General features: G+C 52.3%; 1 protein-coding gene across 1 annotated transcript; it reads right to left on the reverse strand.

Annotated features, from left to right (window-relative positions):
• Window positions 1-231: 231 nt before the first annotated feature.
• On the reverse strand, window positions 232-20,344 carry LOC136761230 (1-phosphatidylinositol 4,5-bisphosphate phosphodiesterase gamma-1). Its single transcript, XM_066716148.1, has 32 exons — window positions 18,203-20,344; window positions 16,771-16,920; window positions 16,456-16,549; window positions 16,304-16,351; window positions 14,924-15,008; window positions 14,671-14,751; window positions 14,529-14,563; window positions 14,280-14,352; window positions 13,983-14,081; window positions 13,682-13,797; window positions 13,310-13,395; window positions 13,035-13,155; window positions 12,608-12,776; window positions 12,376-12,495; window positions 12,030-12,137; window positions 11,749-11,936; window positions 11,050-11,250; window positions 10,822-10,941; window positions 10,555-10,738; window positions 10,292-10,369; window positions 9,569-9,672; window positions 9,102-9,198; window positions 8,912-8,978; window positions 8,633-8,796; window positions 7,666-7,762; window positions 7,269-7,493; window positions 6,797-6,942; window positions 6,457-6,571; window positions 6,199-6,360; window positions 5,864-5,952; window positions 4,327-4,511; window positions 232-2,495 (listed from the first exon to the last, which is right to left on the reverse strand). Exons 1-32 carry the CDS (start codon window positions 18,429-18,431, stop codon window positions 2,435-2,437), a joined length of 3,897 nt encoding a protein of 1,298 aa, XP_066572245.1. The 5' UTR covers window positions 18,432-20,344; the 3' UTR covers window positions 232-2,434.
• Window positions 20,345-22,321: the final 1,977 nt, after the last annotated feature.

The following is a 22,321-nucleotide window of genomic DNA, read 5'->3' on the forward strand; positions in this document are numbered from 1 at the left end:
GTTATCTAAAGTTCCTGGCAAAAATACTTTTTAAACGGTCCAGCGAACCTCCACAATGCAGTGTGTTAGTTTCTTGTTTTGTTTAATATGCCGTAGTGATTTCTGATCCTGGGCTGGACAGTGATGCTGTGGACTTTACTGTCTCTGGGCTTCACCACACACAGCTCTGGACGCTGTATCACTCAACACTCAAACTCCCAACATCACAGCATAGTGACAGACACTCCTGCATCTCTTTAGTGTTTTATTAATACTGATATCATGAGGCACAGCAACAAGACCTTTGTGAAGCTCCCTCCCTCCCTCTGCACAACACACAGCCAATTACACACAATCGGCTTTTAGTGACAATAAAACTCGAAATAGTCAAGTAAAAAGGAAAGAAATTACAAAATGGAAATCATAATAAAACGGCGGGTTCGAGGGCCGCCAGTGACTGTGCGACCGGCCTGACGGCATCCTGAGTGTGTGGGAGAGAGAGTGCAGAGAGAGTGCAGTGGGGGGGCACTGAGCCTGGGGACATGTGGGGCCTAAAGAGCATGTCACGATATCCGTTTTTCTGAAAAACGCCATTGGGAAGAAAATAAACAAAAGCTCGAGTCGACTCACTGAGCGTGTGACACAGCGCATGCAGGTGCAGCAAGTAGTGTAGTGAAGTGTAAGGCACACAAATATGTCTCTACAGAGTTCCCCGCTCTGATCAGGAGTGAGACGGACGTGTCAGGAAACAGGGTGTCAATTAGAGGAGTCGCTTCTAACTGGAGTGAGGTTGTTAGTGGAGTTCCACAGCGATCAGTACTAGGGCCTTTGCTTTTTCTAATCTAAATTAATGATCTGGACTCTGGGATAAAGGTTGTGGGCGACACCTGGCAGATGAAATTCAATGTGCAAGGTATTACATGCAAGCAACAAAAATGTCCACTATAATTACACTATGGGAGGAACAGAACTAGATGAAGTAACGCATGAGAAAGACCTAGGAGTCTATGTGGACTCCTCACTTTCTCCATCCAAACAATGTGGGGAAGCAATAAAAAAGGCAAACAAAATGCTAGGGTATATTGTCAAAAGTGTAGAATTGAGAACAAGGGCAGTGATGTTCAGACTGTACAATGCACTAGTTAGAGCTCATCTGGATACTGTGGACAGTTCTGGGCTCCACACTTCAAGAAAGATATCGCTGCTCTAGAGGCAGTTCAGAGGAGAGCAACCAGACTTATTCCAGGTCTGAAGGGAATGTCCTACTGAGAGACTGAGGACCTGAACCTTTTCACCCTGGAACAGAGGAGACTACGTGGGGACTGGATTCACACTCTCTTATGTGTGTAGCGTGTCAGACCAGGACCCCGGCTCGGGTTCGCACCGCTGCCTCAGCGCAGGCCGGAGGTCTGAACGCTCTCCCCAGAAGGACGACGTCACTGTGACGACCTTGCATGTCCTGCGTTCCCCGGGACGCACGCTCAGAGACACGGGCTCCCGTGTCACACGGAGCAACAGCACATTAGATATAAGATAAAAATGTGAAGAAAGCGATGATTTGTCTGAGCCTGTCAGGACTCCACCTCTCCTCCTGGACTAAAGAAAAGCAGGACTCCTCCTCTCCTCCCTGGAAATGGAATGTTAAGAACAAGTGTAGAGAATTGCCACTCACATGACAATATCAGAGCCCTTTAGATTCAGAGGAGTCAGGGTGCCAGTGGGGGAGAGGAGGCTGTGTGTGAGAGTGTGTGTGCGTGGACAGACACACGGAACGCACAGAGCAGCCTGGTGTTCTGATTAACATTCCAGTTCAGCGGAGTGGCTCCGATGCCAGCTCCCATTCCAGTTGCGATTCCAGTTCCAGTTCCAGTTCCAGTGGGGGGTGGGCTGCAGGGCCGCACAGCTGCAGCTCCTGCGCTCCCTCGCTGCTGCCTGACGCGGTGACTCGTCCTCCAGCTCTGGCCTCCCAGCCCGGCTCCACCAGCCTTACACATAAACCTGATCATAATCATTATTATTATAATACAATTGCAGTTGTTGTTTTCTTTCTTCCAAAAAGATACTCCCCCCCCCCCCCCTAAGAGGAGCTGTAGTGTTGTTACGCGGGGGGTGTTCTGGGGGGTCAAGCTGAGTCTGACAATACTCGGAGTAAAAGCTATACATCCTGGATATACATTTAAAGGCACAGAAAGCTGCATTGTGTTAGAAATTCCTACAGGACCTTCCTTCTGTGTTCCTGTTCTCCTACAGTTCCTTGCTGTTACACCTTCATTGATTTAATTTGCTTATTTTCTTAAACGGTTTGTTTGTTTGTTTGTGTTGATTCTTGCTCAGTTGCAGAGAGCTGGGCAGGCCCAGGCAGCGGGGTCCTGACAGTCTTGGCATTGCCGTGGAAAGGGCAGGGCTGCCCCGCCGCATGCCTGTGCTGTTGGGGTCTCTGCTTGCTGCACCCCCCTCAGCTGCGCTTCGCCACCATCTGCTGCCTGAGCTTCTCTCTCTTCTTCTTCTCCATCAGGCTGCAGAAAGGGAGAGGGGTATGAAAAGGGCTGAGTGAGGGAGGAGAGTAAGAGTCTGTCTGTGCTGCAGTGTAGTGGAGTGTTGCACTGTAGTGCTGTGTGTTGCACAGTTGTGCAGTGTGTTGTGTTGTTGTGCGGTGTGTTGCAGTGTTGTGCAATGTGTTGTAGAGGTCGACCGATGTATTGGTTTTGCCAATTAAATCGGCACCGATAACGATTTCTGGAACTATCGGTTATCAGCAAAAATCCACACCGATAGTTTTTCCCTGTTGTGTCCCATTGTGTCCGGTGCTGGAGCGGCAGGGAAGGGTGCGCTGTGGTTAACGGTATGAGATGTTATGTGTATGTATGGATGTATGTTAATATGAGCGTGGCCTCTAGAGGCGAATAAACACTGAGGCCTGGTGTTGGTGGTTTGACACGTGAGACTGCATGAGCTGAACAATGCAGATTTAAAACTAAAATGTATACAGTACACGTTGTCATATCTTTATAAAGTAATTAATTTCTTGACTAGATGCTGCATTAATAGAGAACAGCAGTATGTTTGCCGACAATCTGACTGGACGCTATATTAAAGCCATCCTCAAGCAGTTGGAACTATGTGACAAAAAACACGCAAGTCCTACCCAAATGTTTAAATGTCAGAAATGTTACAATTTATTACCATCTATTTGCAATATGCTGAGGTCACTACACGATGTCTACAATCCGACCCGCTGTTGTGCACAGTGCGCAGCTCACACTTAACCACTATTTTGCACCGGATTCATGTCTTTTGCGAGGTGAAGCCGTGCAGCCGGGCCTTCAGTACAGACGCACTGACTGATCTGACACCCGTGTCGTGGATCTGCGGCACAAACACGGCGATCCGCGCAGAGGAAAGGCCATAAACACGGACGGGCATGTACAGGTCACGATCGTGTAGCGCAGATCTGCGCTGTCCACCAATGGGATCAGAGGATTTCCGCGCAAAACTGCGGAAAGAGCGCGACCACAAGCCGCTGCTGCTGTTTGTGTTCGTCTGTGCGGACAAACACACAAAGCGTATAGTATTTTAAAATAACTTGCCCCGAAACAAGCACTGGCATTTGAGTATTTTACTAAATACGTATGAAAATCGTATCCACCTGTCATGTTTATCCTCCCGTTTCTTTTCTCTTCTTCATCAGCTCGGCTCTCATTGGCTGCTGATGACGTCACTCTCACTCTCACTCTCACCTGTCCTGAGGGCCAAATCGGCTCAAATCGTGTAGTGTGAGCCCAGCATAGTTATCGGTATCGGCAAAATCCTATATCGGTCGACCTCTAATGTGTTGTACTGTAGTGCGGTGTGTTGCAGTGTTGTGCAGTGTTTTGTTGTGTGGTGTGTCGTACCGTAGTGCAGTGTGTTGCAGTGCACTTTGTTGCAGTGCTGTGCAGTGTGTTGCAGTGTCTTATACTGTAGTGTCGTGCGTTGCACAGTTGTGCAGTGTGTAGTGCGGTGTGTGCAGTGCAGTGTGTTGTACTGTAGTGTAGTGTGTTGTTGTGTGGTGTGTTGCAGTGATGTGCAGTGTGTTGCAGTGCTGTGTGTTGTTGTGAGGTGTGTTGCAGTGCTGTGTGTTGTTGTGTGGTGTGTTGCAGTGATGTGCAGTGTGTTGCAGTGCTGTGTGTTGTTGTGAGGTGTGTTGTGTAGTGCCTTGTGTTGTGTGGTGTGTTGCAGTGTGTTGTACTGTAGTGCAGTGTATTGTGCGGTGTGTTGCATTGATGTGCAGTGTGTTGTAGTGTAGTACAGTGTGTTGCAGTGTTGTGTGGTGTGTTGTTGTGAGGCGTACTGCAGTGTGGTGCTGACCGGCGGTTGCGGGCCTCGATCAGCTCGCTCAGCTGGTCCTGTGCCGCCCGCAGCTCCTCCAGGCTCTGCTGGTAGGAGTGGTCCGCCGGCCCCGCCCGCTCCAGTGCCGACACCTGATTGGACAGTTCGCTTGTGCGGTCGCGCAGGCGCTGGATCGAGGAGTACAGGTTCTCATCATCCTCCTCCTGGACACAGAGAGACGCACAACACAAGACCCCCCCCCACACAGACACAATGGATCAACTGCAACAAACTGAAAGCAGCACTAACTGGAGATGATCCCGTGGTTAGTGTGCAGCTCTGTACTAAACTAGTCTGCAGATTAAACCCATTGCAACCAACTCGGCGGCTCAAGTTCGTCTCCAGCTGCGGACTAAACAAGGTCTCCATTGCAACGAACCCCAGAATCACTGCTGCTACTTTAGAGGAGACTGAGACTGGGACTGACTCAGTCCTGCTCCAGCTACGGACTAACTGTGGATAGTACCGCACTAAGGAGACAAAGTGTGCTAAATCACAAGGTATTGACTATTTTTGTAACTGAACTATTCATAACCACACCTTTTTTTTTTTGTACATATAAAATACATTTACGTTTTTGTTTTTGACATTGACAATATATTTGTAATGTATGTAATGTATGACACCACACCAAAAAAAATAAAAAATAACCAGTGTACAAATAGTCCGCTGTAAGATTTCATTACATGCTATGAAATAACTGAGAATATAGACTACTGAAAGCTCTATAGGAATTATTGCCCAGATGGAACTGTAATGCAATATTATGCATACTATATATAGTGGGCTGTATGTAGTCTATAGCCAACTTAGTGCAGTAACAGTAGTGGACATGCCAATAGAGTACTGGTATATCCGTACACTGTGCTGGGCAGGGCTGTGGCTCAGCGCCCAGAGCTCCAGCTCAGGACCACAGTGCTGCACAGAGCGGTGTTGGTTGGGCTGCGGTGTGGGAGGCGCCGGGTCCAAACCTCCGCCTGTGCACAGGGGCGAGGCTAGGGGGTAGCCTGGGCTGACCACGGCCCCCCACTGAAATCAGGTTGGCCGATGAGATCTGATTAGTCATTAGTCAAGCAATTTAGCTTTAAATATGTGTTTTGTGCCATATTGCCTTGAGTTTAAATAGTCTCCAACTCTGTTCCGCCTCTTTTTTCATTGCAATGGGTACTAACTTTTGTCCGCAGCTGGGGATGATCCCGAGATCACACTAGCTAGTGGGCAACTTAGTACAGAGCTCCGTACTAACTCTGCAGGTTCGTTGCAATTGACCCAATTAGTTTCCCAGCAAGAGAAGGCCAGTGGCAGCCACACAGGGCTGGGACCGGCTTCCACACCGTCAGGCGGATTGTGTACTTGATTCTGCACAGCACTGTGAATTAGACTGGGACATTGGGACAGGCAGGTTGGTGTTGGTGTTGTTATCGATGGTGATGGTGATGGGGATGGGGATGGGGGGGATCATCACGATAGAGGGAGTGAGAGAGAAGAGCAGAGGGGGCGGAGCATGACCTCTGACCTTGGCATTGACGATCTCGATGTGTACCAGCAGGGCAGCCAGCTCCAGATCCTCACTGTAGCTGTTCTTCAGGGGCACGCTCCTGTAGCCTAGGAGCAACACACACTGCCACTGTTACACACACACTGCCACTTTACTGCACGCACTCCCTGTACTGCACACGCTGTCCTTGTACTACTGTTACTCTTACTGTGACACACAGTTACGCACTGCTGCACATGATTAATGTCCCCACTGTCACCCTGTGCCACGCATGGTATAGCTTAGTTTTGAGGAGTAGGGTGGAGTCCAGGTGTTGCCGTGCCGCAGTCTCACGTGTGTGCGTGTGCTGGTACCTGTCTTGAGGCTGCGGACGGGGAAGGTGGCCTGGGCCAGGAAGTTGGGGTCGCTGAACATGTCCTCCTCAAACACCACAAAGCGCAGGAATGAGAAGGACGGGTTGTGGACGTCAAACACAAACTGCTTCTGCTGCCACACTGGGTTCAGCCCATTGTCCGCTGAGAGAGAGAGAGAGGGATGAGACAGTGAGTGAGTCACTGGGTTAGTGAGACGGTGGGTGAGTGAGACAGCGAGGCAGCGAGGCGGTGTCATACCCACGACGTCGGTCTTGTTCTTGCTGCAGTCGAAGTCGGCGCCGCACACCTCCACCTCCACAAAGGGACACACGATACTGCGGCCGTTCTTTGGCAGGTGGCGCGCCCCCAACACCTACACACATGCATGTTAAGGTATAGATGCGCAAACACATATAACACAGACATATTTTAAAGCTTGCGCGCACACACTCATACAGACAGACAAAGATCAATACATAAACTCACAGTCAGGGAGACATTCATACGAACAAGTTACACAGTGACACGGAGTCAAGGGCAGGGACAGACAGACAGAAAGAACACAAGAGAGAGAAGGGTGTAGAAGCAGTCATGTGACCTGGATCTGGATGGTGATTGGCTCCAGGCGCAGGGTGGTCTTGTCGAAGGGGTCGAAAGTCTCCTCCCTCATGACGTCAGGCTGCAGCACAAAGCCACTGCTCCCCCCCAGGGTGAACAGGGCCTGGTTCAGCTGCATGGGCTTGTCTGCACAGAGCACACAACACAGCACACTGCACACACTGCACAGAGCACACAACACACTGTCACACACAACACAACACACTGTCACACTGCACACACTGCCCAGAGCACACAAAACTGTCACACACTGTACAGAGCACACAACACAACACAACACACTGTCACACACTGCAGAGCACACAGCACACTGCACAGAGCACACAACACAACACACTGTCACACACAGCATGGCACACTGTTGCACACAGTCTATCAAAACAGAATGACAAGGAAAAACAGAGACAGTCCTACAGAGACAGACAGACAAAGAAAGAGACGGACAGACAGACCAGGCGTCTGGAAGTTGAGGGCGACGAGCTGGGAGCCGCACAGCCACAGGGGCAGGGGGTCGTAGTTGGAGGAGTCCAGGCGCTGGCCCTTGGGGTAGACGCGGGACAGCTGGCGCCGGTTGTACTGCAGGAAGCGCCGGCCCTTGGCGCGGTTGGCGTACTTCTCCGCCTTCGTCTCCGGGAAGGAGGACATGTCCCGGTAGCAAGCCCGCTCCGTCCCGATCTCTGAGGACAGGACAGGACAGGGAGTGATCAGTGTGGCCTCTGCGGGGGGCAGGACGGGTCAGAGAAGGACCAGAGAGAGGACCATGGACAGGGAGGGGAGAGAGAGAGAGAGAGCAGGTCAGAGAGATGGACACAAGGAAGAGAGGGATGGAGGGAGGAGTGTGCATCTTACTGTCCTCGTCGAAGGGCACAGGCCGGCAGTAGACCACCAGCTCGGACAGCTCCAGAGCGATCTTCTTCCTGCGCTCCATCTGCTTCTCCTCCTGCATCTGTGACCACGGAAACGGCACAGCATCAGGACCAGAGCATCGGCCTTGTGCCAGGGTCTCCCTCTCTCCCTCCCTCCCTGCATCCCTCTCTCCCCTCTCTCTCTCTCCCTCCCTCCCTCCCCTCTCCCTGCATCCCTCTCTCTCTCCTCTCTCCCTGTCTGTCTGTCCGTACTGACCCGTGTGTCTGTCTGTCTGTCCGTACTGACCCGTGTGTCTGTCTGTCCGTACGGACCGGTATGTCTCTCTCCCTGTCTGTCTGTCCGTACTGACCCGTGTGTCTGTCTCTCTGTCTGTCTGTCCGTACTGACCGGTATGTCTCTCTCTCTCTGTCTGTCCGTACTGACCCGTGTGTCTGTCCGTACTGACCCGTGTGTCTGTCTGTCCGTCCGTACTGACCCATGTGTCTGTCTGTCCGTCCGTACTGACCGGTATGTCTCTCTCTCCGTCTGTCCGTACTGACCCGTGTGTCTGTCTCTCTATATCTGTCCATACTGACCGGTATGTCTCTCTCTCTGTCTGTCCGTACTGACCCGTGTGTCTGTCTGTCTGTCCGTACTGACCCGTGTGTCTGTCTGTCTGTCTGTACTGACCGGTATGTCTTTCTCTCCGTCTGTCCGTAATGACCCGTGTATCTGGCTCTCTGTCTGTCTGTCCGTACTGACCCGTGTGTCTGTCTGTCCCTGTCTGTCTGTCCGTACTGACCCGTGTATCTGGCTCTCTGTCTGTCTGTCCGTACTGACCCGTGCGTCTGTCTCTCTGTCCGTACTGACCGGTATGTCTTTCTCTCTGTCTGTCCGTACTGACCCGTGTGTGTCTGTCTGTCCGTACTGACCCTTGTGTCTGTCTCTCTGTCTGTCTGTCTGTACTGACCCGTGCGTCTGCGTTCTGGGCCGCCTCTCTGATCTTGCTGACCCAGCCCGTCAGGTCCTCCAGAGAGTCGGCCGCCACGTCCAGCCCGGGCAGCGGGGGGGCCATCTGCTGAGAGTGCAGTGTGAAGACAAACGTCCGCCCGCTCCGGCCCTCCTTCTGCACCACTAGGGCAAGACACACACACTGCAGTAATAAACACACCCTGCTGCAGTAAACACATGCACAGGTAATACAGACACTGAGACACACACAGACAGAGACGGACAGACAGACACTCACCCACGTGGCACATGGGCACATCGATGAAGCCCTTCAGGAACGAGCCCAGGGGACTGTTCTCTGCACACTGAGAGAGAGAGAGAGAGAGAGAGAGAGGGAGAGAGAAAGAGAGAGTGTGAGTGTGTGTGTGTGAGTGTAAGAGTGTGTGTGAGTGTGTGTCAGTGTGAGTATGAGTGTGTGTGTGACTCACAGCCTCATCGCTCTCTTGGGTGGGTGAGCTTGGCACCTCCTCCACATAATTGGCTGGAAACCACAGTTGCTTCTTTCCCCCGTAGTCACCGCGCCACCTGCAGGCCACACACACAACTGCACTGAGCACTGCAACACACACACACAGCACTGAGCACTGCAACAGGTACCGCAATACACGCAGCACTGAGCACAGCTCGAGACACGGCACTGAGCACTGCAACACACACACAGCACTGAGCACTACAACACACACAGCACTGCAACGGGTACCGCAATACACGCAGTATTGAGCACAGCTCGAGACACCGAACTGAGCACTGCAACACACACAGCAGTATGCAATGTATTAAATACACAAACTGCACAGCTCTCAACACAGCACTCTATGTAGTGCACACTAATAACTGCACACTGAACAGTCACACAACACAAAACACTGAACACAGTATATCCTCCCTCTCTCACCAGCCTCCCTCCTGTTTGTCCACGTTCAGGATCAGGGCCTGTTTGGGGAAGCAAAGCTCATCCTCGCGCTGGGCTCTGTAGTCGTACAGCGCCTTCACTGTGCACTGCAACACAAAGCACACACTGTAACACAGCACAGCACTGCAACACAGAGCATACAGTCGCACAGAACACACAGTGTCACACAGCACAGCACTACAACACAGAGCACACAGTGTCACACAGCACAGTAATACAGAGCACACAGTGTCACAGCACAGCACTGCAACACAGAGCATACAGTCGCACAGAACACACAGTGTCACACAGCACAGCACTACAACACAGAGCACACAGTGTCACAGCACAGCACTGCAACACAGAGCAGTCACACAGCACAGCAATACAGAGCAAACACTGTCACACAGCACTGCAACACAGAACAAAGAGTCACACAGAGCACACACACTCACACAGCACAGCACTGCAACACAGAGCAAACACTGTCACACAGAGCACAGTAATACAGAGCACAGTGTCACAAGCACAGCACTGCAACACAGAGCATACAGTGTCACACAGCATAGCAAAGCACAGCACCATCAGCAGAATCTGACACAAAGCTGCAAAACACAACACAACACAGTCATAGGCAGAAAAGCACAGCCTGACACAGTGTTACACAGCAAGAACACTAACATCGTGTAGGGCAGCAGGAGCCCTGACCCTTGTCACCTGACCTACCCTGGCAGTGGGCATCTTGTTGGCCTCGACGTAGAAGTGTGGCGTGCGCACCTCATAGAGTGCCCCGTAGTCCAGCTCCTGCAGAGACAACAGCACAGCACTCACACACAGCCCTGTCTGTCTCTCCCTGTCTGCCTCTCTCTGCGTGTCAGTCTATCTGTCCCTGTATTTCTCCCGTCTCTATGTCTCTGACTCTCTCTTGCTTCCTCCATATCTCTCTCCCCCTCTCCCTCCTCCTTCCCTCACTCCCTCTCTCTCTGTACCGTGGTGCCCATCCTGTCCAGGGTGTCATCGTTGATGGGGTAGCGCAGCCGCATGCGCCGGTACAGCGGGTGTCTCTCGTAGTAGCAGACAAGGTCCACCAGGCTCTCGAACTCCGCCGAGCTGCCCAGCCGGAACTGACCGGCCTCCTGCTGCACGCGGCAATGCTTAATCTTGCCCTCCGCCCTGCGAGAGGGAGATGAGACAGTGAGGGACAGTGGGAGACAGAGGTACAGTGAGGGACAGTAAGGGACAGTGAGGGACAGTACCTGAAGGAGATGGCGTAGCTGTGCGGCTCACTGCGTTTGCGCACCAGGAATGCCCCGTCCCGCGGCACCCTCATCAGCATGTGCTCCGCCTGCACACGGGACAGGCTGGAGTGGAACCACCTGACACAGGGAGACAGGGGGGCAGGGAAGAGTAAGAAAGATAGAATACACCTGACCCTCCCTCCCTCAATCTCTCCCCCTCACTCCCTCTCCCTCCCTCTCTCTCACTCTCGGCTCTCGTGTGCGTTGGGCTGCGGCACAGGGCTGCCCAGGCGCATCTCGAACTCGTTGCAGCGCAGTGGCACCTGGCGGTAGTGCCGGATCAGCAGGAAAAGGCTGTCGAACACCAGGTTGTCCGTGAGGAAGAAGCGCGTGGAGCCGCCCTCCTGGCGGGAGTGAATACGACAGTGCTGCACACGGCCTGAGCGCCTGTGGAGAGAGGGAGGGACAGACTCAGCAGAAGGACAGGGTGAAGAGAGAGACGGAGACAGACCAGCTGTGGAGAGAGAATCAGGGACAGAGAGAAATGCACAAATTGTGAAAAATATTCCCATACACAGCACAATGATATTAATAAAATCACCATCTCCATCCCACAATTCTCACACATGACAGAGACTGAAGTCGTGCTGGGAGAGGGACACACAGCCCCACTTGTTGCCCCATATGTGTCCACCTATCCCAGCCTGAGGGACAGTATATAGACACCATGCCCACTAGTCAGAGGGCATGGAAGGGAACCTGTGCTGCTTAAATGTGTGTTGTATGAGGGTGGGGGTGGTATATATATGTATTTTCTGTCTTGTTTATATATTGTCTGTTATAATGTGTGTAACGCTTTGGCAATATCAGTATCCTGTTGTCATGCCAATAAAGCACACTGAACTGAAAAGCGCAAGAGAGACAGACACACAAGGACGGACTGACCAGAAGGACAGGGTGTAGTCTCCCACGAAGGTCTCGCTCTCCCTGACCAGGAAGGTGCCCTCCTTGCCCCCCCCCTCACCGCAGTACTCCTGCAGCAGCTTTTCCGCCACCTGCCGCCCGTCCCGCCCCCCCCCCAGCTTCCCGTGGAACCAGCGCTCGGACGAGTGCAGCTCGGTGCTGTTCAGCTCCTGGGGGGGAATCACCGTCATTATTATTATTGTGATGATTATTGTTGTGATTATTATTGTGATCATGATTATTGTGATGATATCGGTGCCGACCTCCTTGCCCTCCTCCTCCTCCTCCTCGCCTGGGCTCTGGTAGTGTGATGTCTCCTCAGAGTAGTAGATCTTCTTGCTGGTCAGGACGAAGTAGTGAGGCGTCCAGGTCTGCAACACACAGGGAACACACACACATTACACAACACACACACACACAGATCAAGAGACAAGGAAAGTTACTCTAACACAGTGACACACAACCACGACACACATTTCCAAACACACAGTCACTCACACTGACACATTCCCAACACACCCTGCCTTTCACTCCGACAGCCCCTGACCCTCTCCCTATCCTCCCCTCTCCTCCTCTCCTCCACCCTCTCCCTACTCCCGCCCTCCTCACGTGGTCGATGGGGTCCTCCAGGTACAGAATCCCGTTGCGCAGGGAGTTGCTGATGTCGTTCTCAGAGCAGCTGGCAGAGGACACCTCCTCATACAGAGTCCCCTCAGCCAGCTTCTTATGCTGAGAGAGAGAGAGAGAGAGAGAGAGAGAGCGATCACACACTGACACAAAGCCACTGGTAAGAGAGGCAGAGACACACGCGACAGTGAGAGGCGGTCGGTCAGAGTGGCACCTTGATGAGGATCTTCCTGCGCAGCTGGTAGGGGGAGGGCAGCTCCTCTGCGTTGGGGTCCACAGGCTTGGTGAGCAGCATGTCCCCGAACACCCTCCTGAACAGACAGGCCATGTTCCTCTGCTGCACCACACTGCAGTGGTCCTCTATGGACAGGATCACCGGGTAGCTGCCAGGGAGGGGAGAGAGAGAGAGGTGTGACAAAGGCATTCTCCCAGATAGAGCTACAGTGTGTGTGTGTGTGTGTGTGTGTGTTCGGTTTATACTCAATGTGTGTACAATGTGTGTGTTCAGTGTGTAAAGGCGGTGTGTGACTCAGTGTGTTTTCAGTGTTTAAAGGTGGTGTACATCTCAGTGTGTTTTCAGTGTGTAAACGCAGTGTGCGTCTCAGTGTGTGTTCAGAGTGTAAACGCGATGTGCATCTCACTCGGAGGTGACGAAGGCGTGCTCTCTGATGGTGTGCAGTACATCCAGGAACTTGATCTTGGAGGTGAGGGTGTGGCCGTGGTAGATGATTGGCAGGTCATCTGGGCCATCCCAGCAGTCCACTGCAACACACACACACACAGTGTTACACAAACTGAGACACACACACACTCAAACTGCATCCTGAAACATGCTACAGACAGTAGAACACAACACAGATGGGGGGGACAGACACAGAAACGGAGGGACAGGGACACGGGGGGGAACTGCACTCACACTCAATGCAGCGGCAGCCCATCCTCAGACAGCGGGCATACGCCTCCAGAGACGACTCGCTCGAGAACTGGTCTCCGGTTAGATACCTGAGAAAAGAGAGAGGGAAGGAGAAAGAGAGAGAGGGTATATTTTCAGTGATCACTATTTGTGGATGGGAGGGGAGAGAGGCTAAGAAAGAGACAGAGACACACACTCACTCAATCACACACATACAAAGACATTCACACAAACTCTGTCACACCTACCCCCCCCATGGAAAAGATGTGTGAAACCTATGAAACCTGTCCTGGCACCCTGGGCTGCTCCCGGGTGTTTTCAAAAGGTAGCCAGTGACACACACACGCACACACGCACACACACAGCAGGGCGTACGTGTTGTGTGAGGAGGAGATCCAGTACTGGGACAGAGGCCGCTTCATTTCGTCTGGGTTCACCGCCCCCCCCACCTCTGCCACCGCGTTCTCCCGGGAGAAAAGGAATGACAGGAACTGAGGGGGAGAGAGAGAGAATGAAAACAATATCATTTCATTTAATTGAGATAGAGGGAGAGCAGAAATTATAGAGAGAGACAAGCAAAGTGTCAGTATGTGTTCAGTGTCAGTTTGTTTAGTGTGCATGTTTAGTGTCAGTGTGTGTTCAGTGTCAGTGTGTTCAGTGTCCAGGCTCCCCTCACCTCGTCCAGCTGCAGTGTGGGCTCGGCGGTCTGCTGCCCCTCCTTCAGGTAACCGCACAGGAAGTCTCGAACCCGGGCCAGATCCGCCGCCCAGGGCTCCTGCAGGATTTACACACTGTATACACACTGTATATACACACACTTTACACACTGTATACAACACACTGCATACACACAACATCCACATTTTGCTGCTATCAGTGGGGAAACATTACATACAGTAACAACCTGACTAATTGATTAATCATTTCATTCCTTAATTGGCTAATGGGTTAATTGATTGACTGGTCACAGTACCTTCTGGTCCAGCTGGAGGAACTTCTGGAAGTCATAGAGAGAGATCTGACACAGCTCCGGCCTGTCCACATTCCTGTGACACATGCACACGCACAGATACAGACACACACACAGAGTTTTGGGGTCAGTTTGTATTTCATCTGTAACTGCTCTGAACACAACTTCCACAGTTTCCCATACAGATCGACTTGGAACTGAACAGAGACAGGAGAGAGGGAGTGAGGCACGAGTGAGGGGGTGAGGACTCACCGCAGGGGGAAGGAGAGCTCCAGCTGCTCGATGACCTGGGGGACAGAAGGAGACACAGTGAGGGATGGACTGGGGGACTGGGGACAGCACCACCCCACAGCCACTACCCGTCAGTGTGTGTGTTAGTGTGTCAGGTACTCACACTCTTCTGTGCGTCGAACATCAGAGTCCTGTACAGCTGGCTGAAGTGAGGGAAGGTCAGGTCACAGCGAGCCTCCACCTCCTACACACAGACACACAGAGACACAGAGACAGAGACAGACACACACACAGAAACACACACAGTGAGAAAGCATGAGAACATTTTATTTTATTTGAAGTCAGACAAATGTCTCCATCAATCTCGTCCTCAATGCTGCCTCTCCCTGCCTCTCTGTATCCTCCACCCCAAATACCTGCAGCTTGTCCCGCAGGAACCGCATGTTGGGCACTCTGTAGTTGATCTGGGGCAGCAGAGACTTCACATCCTTCACTGTGACACTGCGGCACAGAGACACACACAGTCAGACACACAGAGAGACACAGAGAGAGACAGACAGAGAGACACAGAGAGACACACAGTCACTGTGACACTGCGGCACGGAGTCAGACAGAGACACACGGAGTCAGACAGAGAGGCACACGGAGTCAGACACGGAGTCAGACCGAGAGACACATGGAGTCAGACAGTCAGACACACAGACACATGGAGTCAGACACAGAGAGAGACACACAGTCAGACACAGAGAGAGACACACAGTCAGACACATGGAGTCAGACACAGAGAGAGACACACAGTCAGACAGAGACACACACGGAGTCAGACGCAGAGAGAGACACAGAGAGAGACAGAGACACACAGTCACGGTGACACTGCGGCAGAGAGAGCCACAGTCAGACACACAGAGAGACACAAAGTCAGACACACAGAGTCAGACAGTCAGACACAGTGAGACACATAGACAGACACACAGACACAAAAAGACCCTCAGAGAGACAGAGGGAGAGAGAGAGAGAGAGAGAGAGTCTGCATTTCTCTTCTAGACTAGACTGAACTAGACTGAACTGGGACTGTGCAGGAATTGGGTTTCCTGCGCAGCTCGATGTCCGCTGCAGTTCTGTACGGCAGAGCTGCAGTTCCTGTGTGGGGCCAGTGAGTGGCACTGTTGTGTCCACACAGTCCCTCCACACCCAGAATCAGAGGGCGGGGTGATCAACGCAGTGCTGTGATTGTCCAGCACCTCCGTTCCCTGATTTGTGTTGTTCTGTTTCTATTTCCAACAGCCCCGGGGTCAGGCAGGAAGTCGCCATATGACTTCCTGTCCCCGCTATCAACGTCCTGCCAGGCTTCCTGTTTGTGTGGGGCCTGAGGACACGCCCACCACCACTTCCTCCCAAAAACAGAGAGAGAAAGAGGGAGAGAGAGACCTGGGAGATAGAGGGCAAGAGACAGCGAGGGGAGGAGTCGGCTGGCTGGCTGGACGCCGCGTCACGGAGGCTGTTTATCTGTCTCCACACTTCCATTCCTCCCCAGCATGCCAGTATACCTGTGTCTGTATCCCAGTACCATATCCCTCCACACCCTGCGCCCCAGTGACCGTGTGTCCCAGTGTTCCAGTGTGACACTGACTGCTCTTCTGTCCACACACCCCAGTCCCCATCTCCTCTCCCTCTCGCTTTCTCTCTCTCTCAATTCAGTTCAATTCAAGGGTCTTTTATTGGCATGACAAACAGGTCTGCAGTGTTGCCAAAGCAATTCTCTCTCTGTGTGTACAGTGCTGTTCACAGGGACTCACCTGCCCTCTCTGTTTCGATCCATGGCATCAAACTGTTTCCGCAGCCACCTGCAACACAGAGCACAAAGCACAGGGCTCACACACAGCACAGAGCACAGCACAGAGTAGGGTACAATACAGTAGGGGTGCAGTCCATCCCCTCACTGTCTTACCTCTCTGTTAGACAGGGTGCCGGAGCTCTGTGTGTGTCAGTCACCAGCCAGGTCAGCCCCGTCAGCCACAGACTGACCTCCTCCTCGCTGAATGCTGGAGAGAGGGAAAGACAGGGAGAGGGGTCATCCCTATTTGCTTTCTCACAATCAGTGTTAACAGTGAGAGACAATGTGCTTCTGTGTTCATTTTATTTCAGGTGGTTCTTACACTGTACCTATGGAGGGAGCAAACCAGGCAGGAACAGACGCACAGAGAGACGCACAGAGAGACAGAACGAGAGGAGGGGAGGGAGTGACACACTGCCGTGCACTAACCAGCCAGGCTCAGAGTGCGCAGTCTGAACTCCAGGCCGTACAGCAGGGTGAAGCAGTGTGAGGGCTCCAGTCTGCGCGCCTCCTCCGGCCAGCGCTCGAAGTCGCGCGAACTCTTCCCTGGGCGCACCTCCTTAATCTCTCGGATATCCACTGAGAGAGAGAGAGAGAGAGGGGAAGAGAGGGAGGGATGGAGGGAGGGACGGAGAGGGGGAAAAATGGAGAGTGAGATTGTTAACTATATAATTCCTGTATGTATTGTTCCCATTGCCCAGTGCTGGACCTCTCTGTCAGTGCTTTGGCAACACTGATGGAACTCAGCCCTGCCAGTAAAGCTTTCTGACGTGAACTGAATTGAGAGAGAGAGAGAGAGAGTCACTACACTGTACTACACTACCCTACACTGCAGCAGTTTCCCACAGACAGTGCAAACAGAGCAGTGTCACTGGGGACCTGGAAGATTACAACATACTTCAGAAAACACTGCATCTCTGTCTCTGTGTCTGTTCTCCTGGAAACGCCCACACGGACACTGACACAGACACACTCACTGCAGCAGAGACACGCCTAGTACATGCACTGTGAGAGTAGTGGTGGTGCTGGGAGATATAGTAGCAGCAGTAGGAGGAGGAGGAAGAGGAAGAGGAAGGAGAAAGGGATTGTCCATTTCCTCCATTTGTGACCCATTGAAGGCCGAGAGCAGCAGCCCGTTCTCCCCGGCGCCCTGCGGACTGGGACTGTGTCGGACCCGGAGGCTGGCCGTCTCTCGCGCTCATGAGTTTAGACTCTTGAGCTCTAATGTTAAATGCCGTGTACGAGCCGGAGGCCTGGCGTGAGGTTGGAGTGATGCTGTGTGTGTCTTCGCGGCCTCAGTCCCATGTTCTCACCTCTCAGAACTGGGGTTTCACACGCTGGAGGGAGATGGACAGACAGCTATGTTAACATGACAGCTGAGATCAGCCACCCTGGGACACTGGGTCATCCCTGCTGGGGACGCTCACTTGTCTCCTCTGGGAGTCTCCTCCTCATACCCTGCCCCACCCCCGCACACTGTGATCGCCAGATGAGCACTACACACTACACACCAGGACAAACAGCCACTGCACAGTAGACAGCGCAGAGACACCTGACGCACAGCACAGAAGTCACACAGCAGGTGTCAGGAGTATACAACAGATACACAAACAGAGGAGTGTATCCAGTATTTCACGTGTACAGAACATAATGCAGACAGTGTATTCACAAGGGTGCAGTACACACAGGACAGGGGCTGGGCCGGCCGGGCACACACTGGGGCAATACCTGGGGTGGAGGGCTGGGGGAGATAGTTACCTCCACAGCAGGGCAGGCTTGCAAGTGAGTGGAAGAAATAACAGCGAAAGAAAAAGGGAGGAGGATGAGAGAGAGAGAAGGGGCACTGGAGCATCAGACTCACCCTCGCCATCCACCTTGTCCGGGTTGCGGCTCCAGGCGATCTGCCGGGTGTCCAGTTTGACCTGGAAGGTCCGGCGCTCCGGCCGCTGCGACTTCTTCTGGTAGAAGAGCGTCATCACGGTCCCGACCTGCAGGCAGCGCAGGACGTGCGGCCCGGCCTCGGCCCAGTCCAGCAGCCCGGTGCCGCCCGAGGGCTCCTCCGCCCCGCCGTTGAACCGGGCTGCGCACATGATCAGCGCATCGCAGCGGGCCGGCCGGCCGGGCGCAGGACAGGCTGCAGCTGCGGTCAGAGACGGTCCAGACTGCGGCCCCGCGGCGCGGAGGTGACGTGAGCCGCCAGGCAAGGCAGAGCAGCGGGGCAGGGACACTGGCGCACCTCGGCCGCGGCTTATTACAACATATTGCCCATGAAACCGAAATAAAAAAGCGAAAGTATATTTACAATGCTGCCTGAGTGTTCATGCACAAATAACTGAAACTTCCTCCGGCATGAACTCCAAAGGTGGCGACGTTACAGGATGAAGAAAAAAATGTATATTTTAAATTAATAAAAAGATGCATGGAAAGAATAGCATATAACACCACAATATAGCATAAAAGCAAAACAGTCCAAAATAACAACCACAGTAAAACAGTCTTTAAACGACGGGAAAGCAGCTCTGTATGTCATCCGAGTGGCGCTCGGCTCCTCCGGCTCTCCAGCGGCGGATCGGGACAGCAGTCCGGGAGGCAGAGCGCACAGCCCGCTTCAGCTCCGCACAGGGGACAGTACTGAGGACTTTGCCTCTAAAACACACACACACACACACACACGGATAAACACACCCACTTACACACACACACACACACACACGGATAAACACACCCACTTACACACACACACACACACACACACACACACACGGATAAACACACCCACTTACACACACACACACACACACACACACACACACGGATAAACACACCCTCTTACACACACACACACACACACACACACACACACGGATAAACACACCCACTTACACACACACACACACACACACACACACACGGATAAACACACACACACACTTACACACACACACGGATAAACACACACACTCACACACGGATAAACTTACACTTACACACGGATAAACACACACTTACACACACACACACACACACACGGATAAACTTACACTTACACACACACACTTACACACACACACACACACGGATAAACACACACTTACACTTACACACACACACTTACACACACACACACACACACACGGATAAACTTACACTTACACACACACACACACACTTACACACACACACGGATAAACACACACACTCACACACGGATAAACTTACACTTACACACGGATAAACACACACACACACTTACACACACACACACTTACACACACACACTTACACACACACACACTTACACACACACACACGTCTACAGTTCCGTCTCCAAGAATGTCAGCCTGTCAGATCTTCAAGTTTTCCCACAAACAAACAGTAATAATAATACCATAAGCATAATAAAAGCGATAATAATATAAAGGATGCAGTAGGTGTTTTCCCGGGACAGACCTCTACACCACTGCCCCTATAACCCGAGCGGCTCCGGCGCCGAGGAAACACCGCAGTGGCCGAGTGACCCGGACTGCGGCCCCGGTCCGCTCCATCCGCCGCGCCTGGCGCTCCCTCTCCCCGCTCTCCCTCACCGCCTCGCCGGCCAGGTTCCGAAGGAGGCCCCGCTGTCCGCTCCAGCGCCGCTGCAGATGCTTTCGCTTCTGTACATTTAGGACAGACGGTTCTTTTCCGACGTTATTTAAGCAATATCGAGATGTTCTAATGGTGATTATTTAATTCTAATTGACCGGCTTTTATTTTCAACATGTATTTCATATCTCCCTCTGTCTGGGTGAATCCAGGCGCCCGGAGAGGAAAACGGGAGCAGGAGGCCGGAAAAGGATCAACGGGAATCTGTGTGTGTGTGTCAGTGTGTGTCTGTCTCTGTGTCAGTGTGAGTGTGTCTGTCTGTCTGTCTGTCTCTGTGTCAGTGTGTGTCGGTCTGTCTGTCTGTCTCTGTGTCAGTGTGTGTCGGTCTGTCTGTGTCAGTGTGTGTGTGTGTGTGTGTGTGTGTGTGTGTGTCTGTCTGTCTCTGTGTCAGTGTGTGTGTGTGTGTCTGTCTGTCTGTCTCTGTGTCAGTGTGTGTCGGTCTGTCTGTCTGTCTCTGTGTCAGTGTGTGTGTGTGTGTGTGTGTGTCTGTCTGTCTGTCTCTGTGTGTGTGTCTGTCTGTGTCAGTGTGTGTGTGTCTGTCTGTCTGTCTCTGTGTCAGTGTGTGTGTGTGTGTCTGTCTGTCTGTCTGTCTCTGTGTCAGTGTGTGTCGGTCTGTCTGTGTCAGTGTGTGTGTGTGTGTGTGTGTGTGTGTGTGTCTGTCTGTCTGTCTGTCTCTGTGTCAGTGTGTGTGTGTGTGTCTGTCTGTCTGTCTCTGTGTCAGTGTGTGTCGGTCTGTCTGTCTGTCTCTGTGTCAGTGTGTGTGTGTGTGTGTGTGTGTCTGTCTGTCTGTCTCTGTGTGTGTGTCTGTCTGTGTCAGTGTGTGTGTGTCTGTCTGTCTGTCTCTGTGTCAGTGTGTGTGTGTGTGTCTGTCTGTCTGTCTGTCTCTGTGTCAGTGTGTGTCTGTCTGTCTGTCTCTGTGTGTCTGTCTGTCTGTCTGTCTCTGTGTCAGTGTGTGTGTGTCAGTGTGTGTGTGTGTCAGTCAGTGTGTGTGTGTCAGTGTGTGTGTCTGTCAGTCAGTGTGTGTGTGTGTCTGTCTGTCTCTGTGTGTGTGTGTGTCTGTCTGTCTCTGTGTGTGTGTGTGTCTGTCTGTCTCTGTGTCAGTCAGTGTGTGTGTGTGTGTGTCTGTGTCTGTCTGTCTGTGTCAGTGTGTGTCTGTCTGTCTGTCTGTCTGTGTGTGTGTGTCAGTGTGTGTGTGTGTGTGTCTGTTTGTCTGTGTCAGTGTGTGTGTCTGTCTGTGTCAGTGTGTGTCTGTCTGTCTGTCTGTCTGTGTCAGTGTGTGTGTCTGTCTGTGTCAGTGTGTGTCTGTCTGTCTGTCTGTCTGTCTGTCTGTCTGTGTCTGTGTCGGTGTGTGTCTGTCTGTGTCTTTGTGTCAGTGTGTGTGTCTGTGTCAGTGTGTGTCTGTCTGTCTGTCTGTGTCAGTGTGTGTGTGTGTGTGTCTGTCTGTCTCTGTGTCAGTGTGTGTGTGTGTGTGTCTCTGTGTCAGTGTGTGTGTGTGTGTGTGTGTGTGTGTGTCTGTCTGTCTGTCTCTGTCACTGTGTGTGTGTGTGTCTATCTGTCTGTCTCTGTCAGTGTGTGTGTGTGTCTGTCTGTCTGTCTGTCTCTGTGTCTCTGTCAGTGTGTGTGTGTGTCTGTCTGTCTCTGTCAGTGTGTGTGTGTCTGTCTGTCTGTCTCTGTCAGTGTGTGTGTGTGTGTGTGTGTGTGTGTGTCTGTCTGTCTGTCTCTGTCAGTGTGTGTGTCTATCTGTCTGTCTCTGTCAGTGTGTGTGTGTGTCTGTCTGTCTCTGTCAGTGTGTGTGTGTGTGTGTGTCTGTCTGTCTGTCTGTCTCTGTGTCAGAGTGTGTGTGTGTGTCTGTCTGTCTCTGTCAGTGTATGTGTGTGTGTGTGTGTGTCTGTCTGTCTGTCTCTGTCAGTGTGTGTGTGTGTGTGTGTCTGTCTGTCTCTGTCAGTGTGTGTGTGTGTGTGTGTCTGTCTGTCTGTCTGTCTCTGTGTCAGAGTGTGTGTGTCTATCTGTCTGTCTCTGTCAGTGTGTGTGTGTGTCTGTCTGTCTCTGTCAGTGTGTGTGTGTCTGTCTGTCTGTCTCTGTCAGTGTGTGTGTGTGTGTGTGTGTGTGTGTCTGTCTGTCTGTCTCTGTCAGTGTGTGTGTCTATCTGTCTGTCTCTGTCAGTGTGTGTGTGTGTCTGTCTGTCTCTGTCAGTGTGTGTGTGTGTGTGTGTCTGTCTGTCTCTGTCAGTGTGTGTGTCTGTCTGTCTGTCTCTGTCAGTGTATGTGTGTGTGTGTGTGTGTCTGTCTGTCTGTCTCTGTCAGTGTGTGTGCGTGTGTCTGTCTGTCTGTCTCTGTCA

This window comes from Amia ocellicauda, chromosome 2 (genome assembly GCF_036373705.1).
Source record: "Amia ocellicauda isolate fAmiCal2 chromosome 2, fAmiCal2.hap1, whole genome shotgun sequence".
Taxonomy (NCBI): Eukaryota; Metazoa; Chordata; class Actinopteri; order Amiiformes; family Amiidae; genus Amia; species Amia ocellicauda.

Coding starts and splice junctions, on each gene's coding strand:
- LOC136761230 (XM_066716148.1), bottom strand. CDS start 18,431: ATGTGCGCAGCCCGGTTCAACGGCGGGGCGGAGGAGCCCTCGGGCGGC. Junction 14,564..14,670: donor TGTTCGACGCACAGAAGAGT/GTGAGTACCTGA, acceptor TCTGTCCCCCAG/GTCATCGAGCAGCTGGAGCT. Junction 12,777..13,034: donor CACGCCTTCGTCACCTCCGA/GTGAGATGCACA, acceptor CCTCCCTGGCAG/CTACCCGGTGATCCTGTCCA.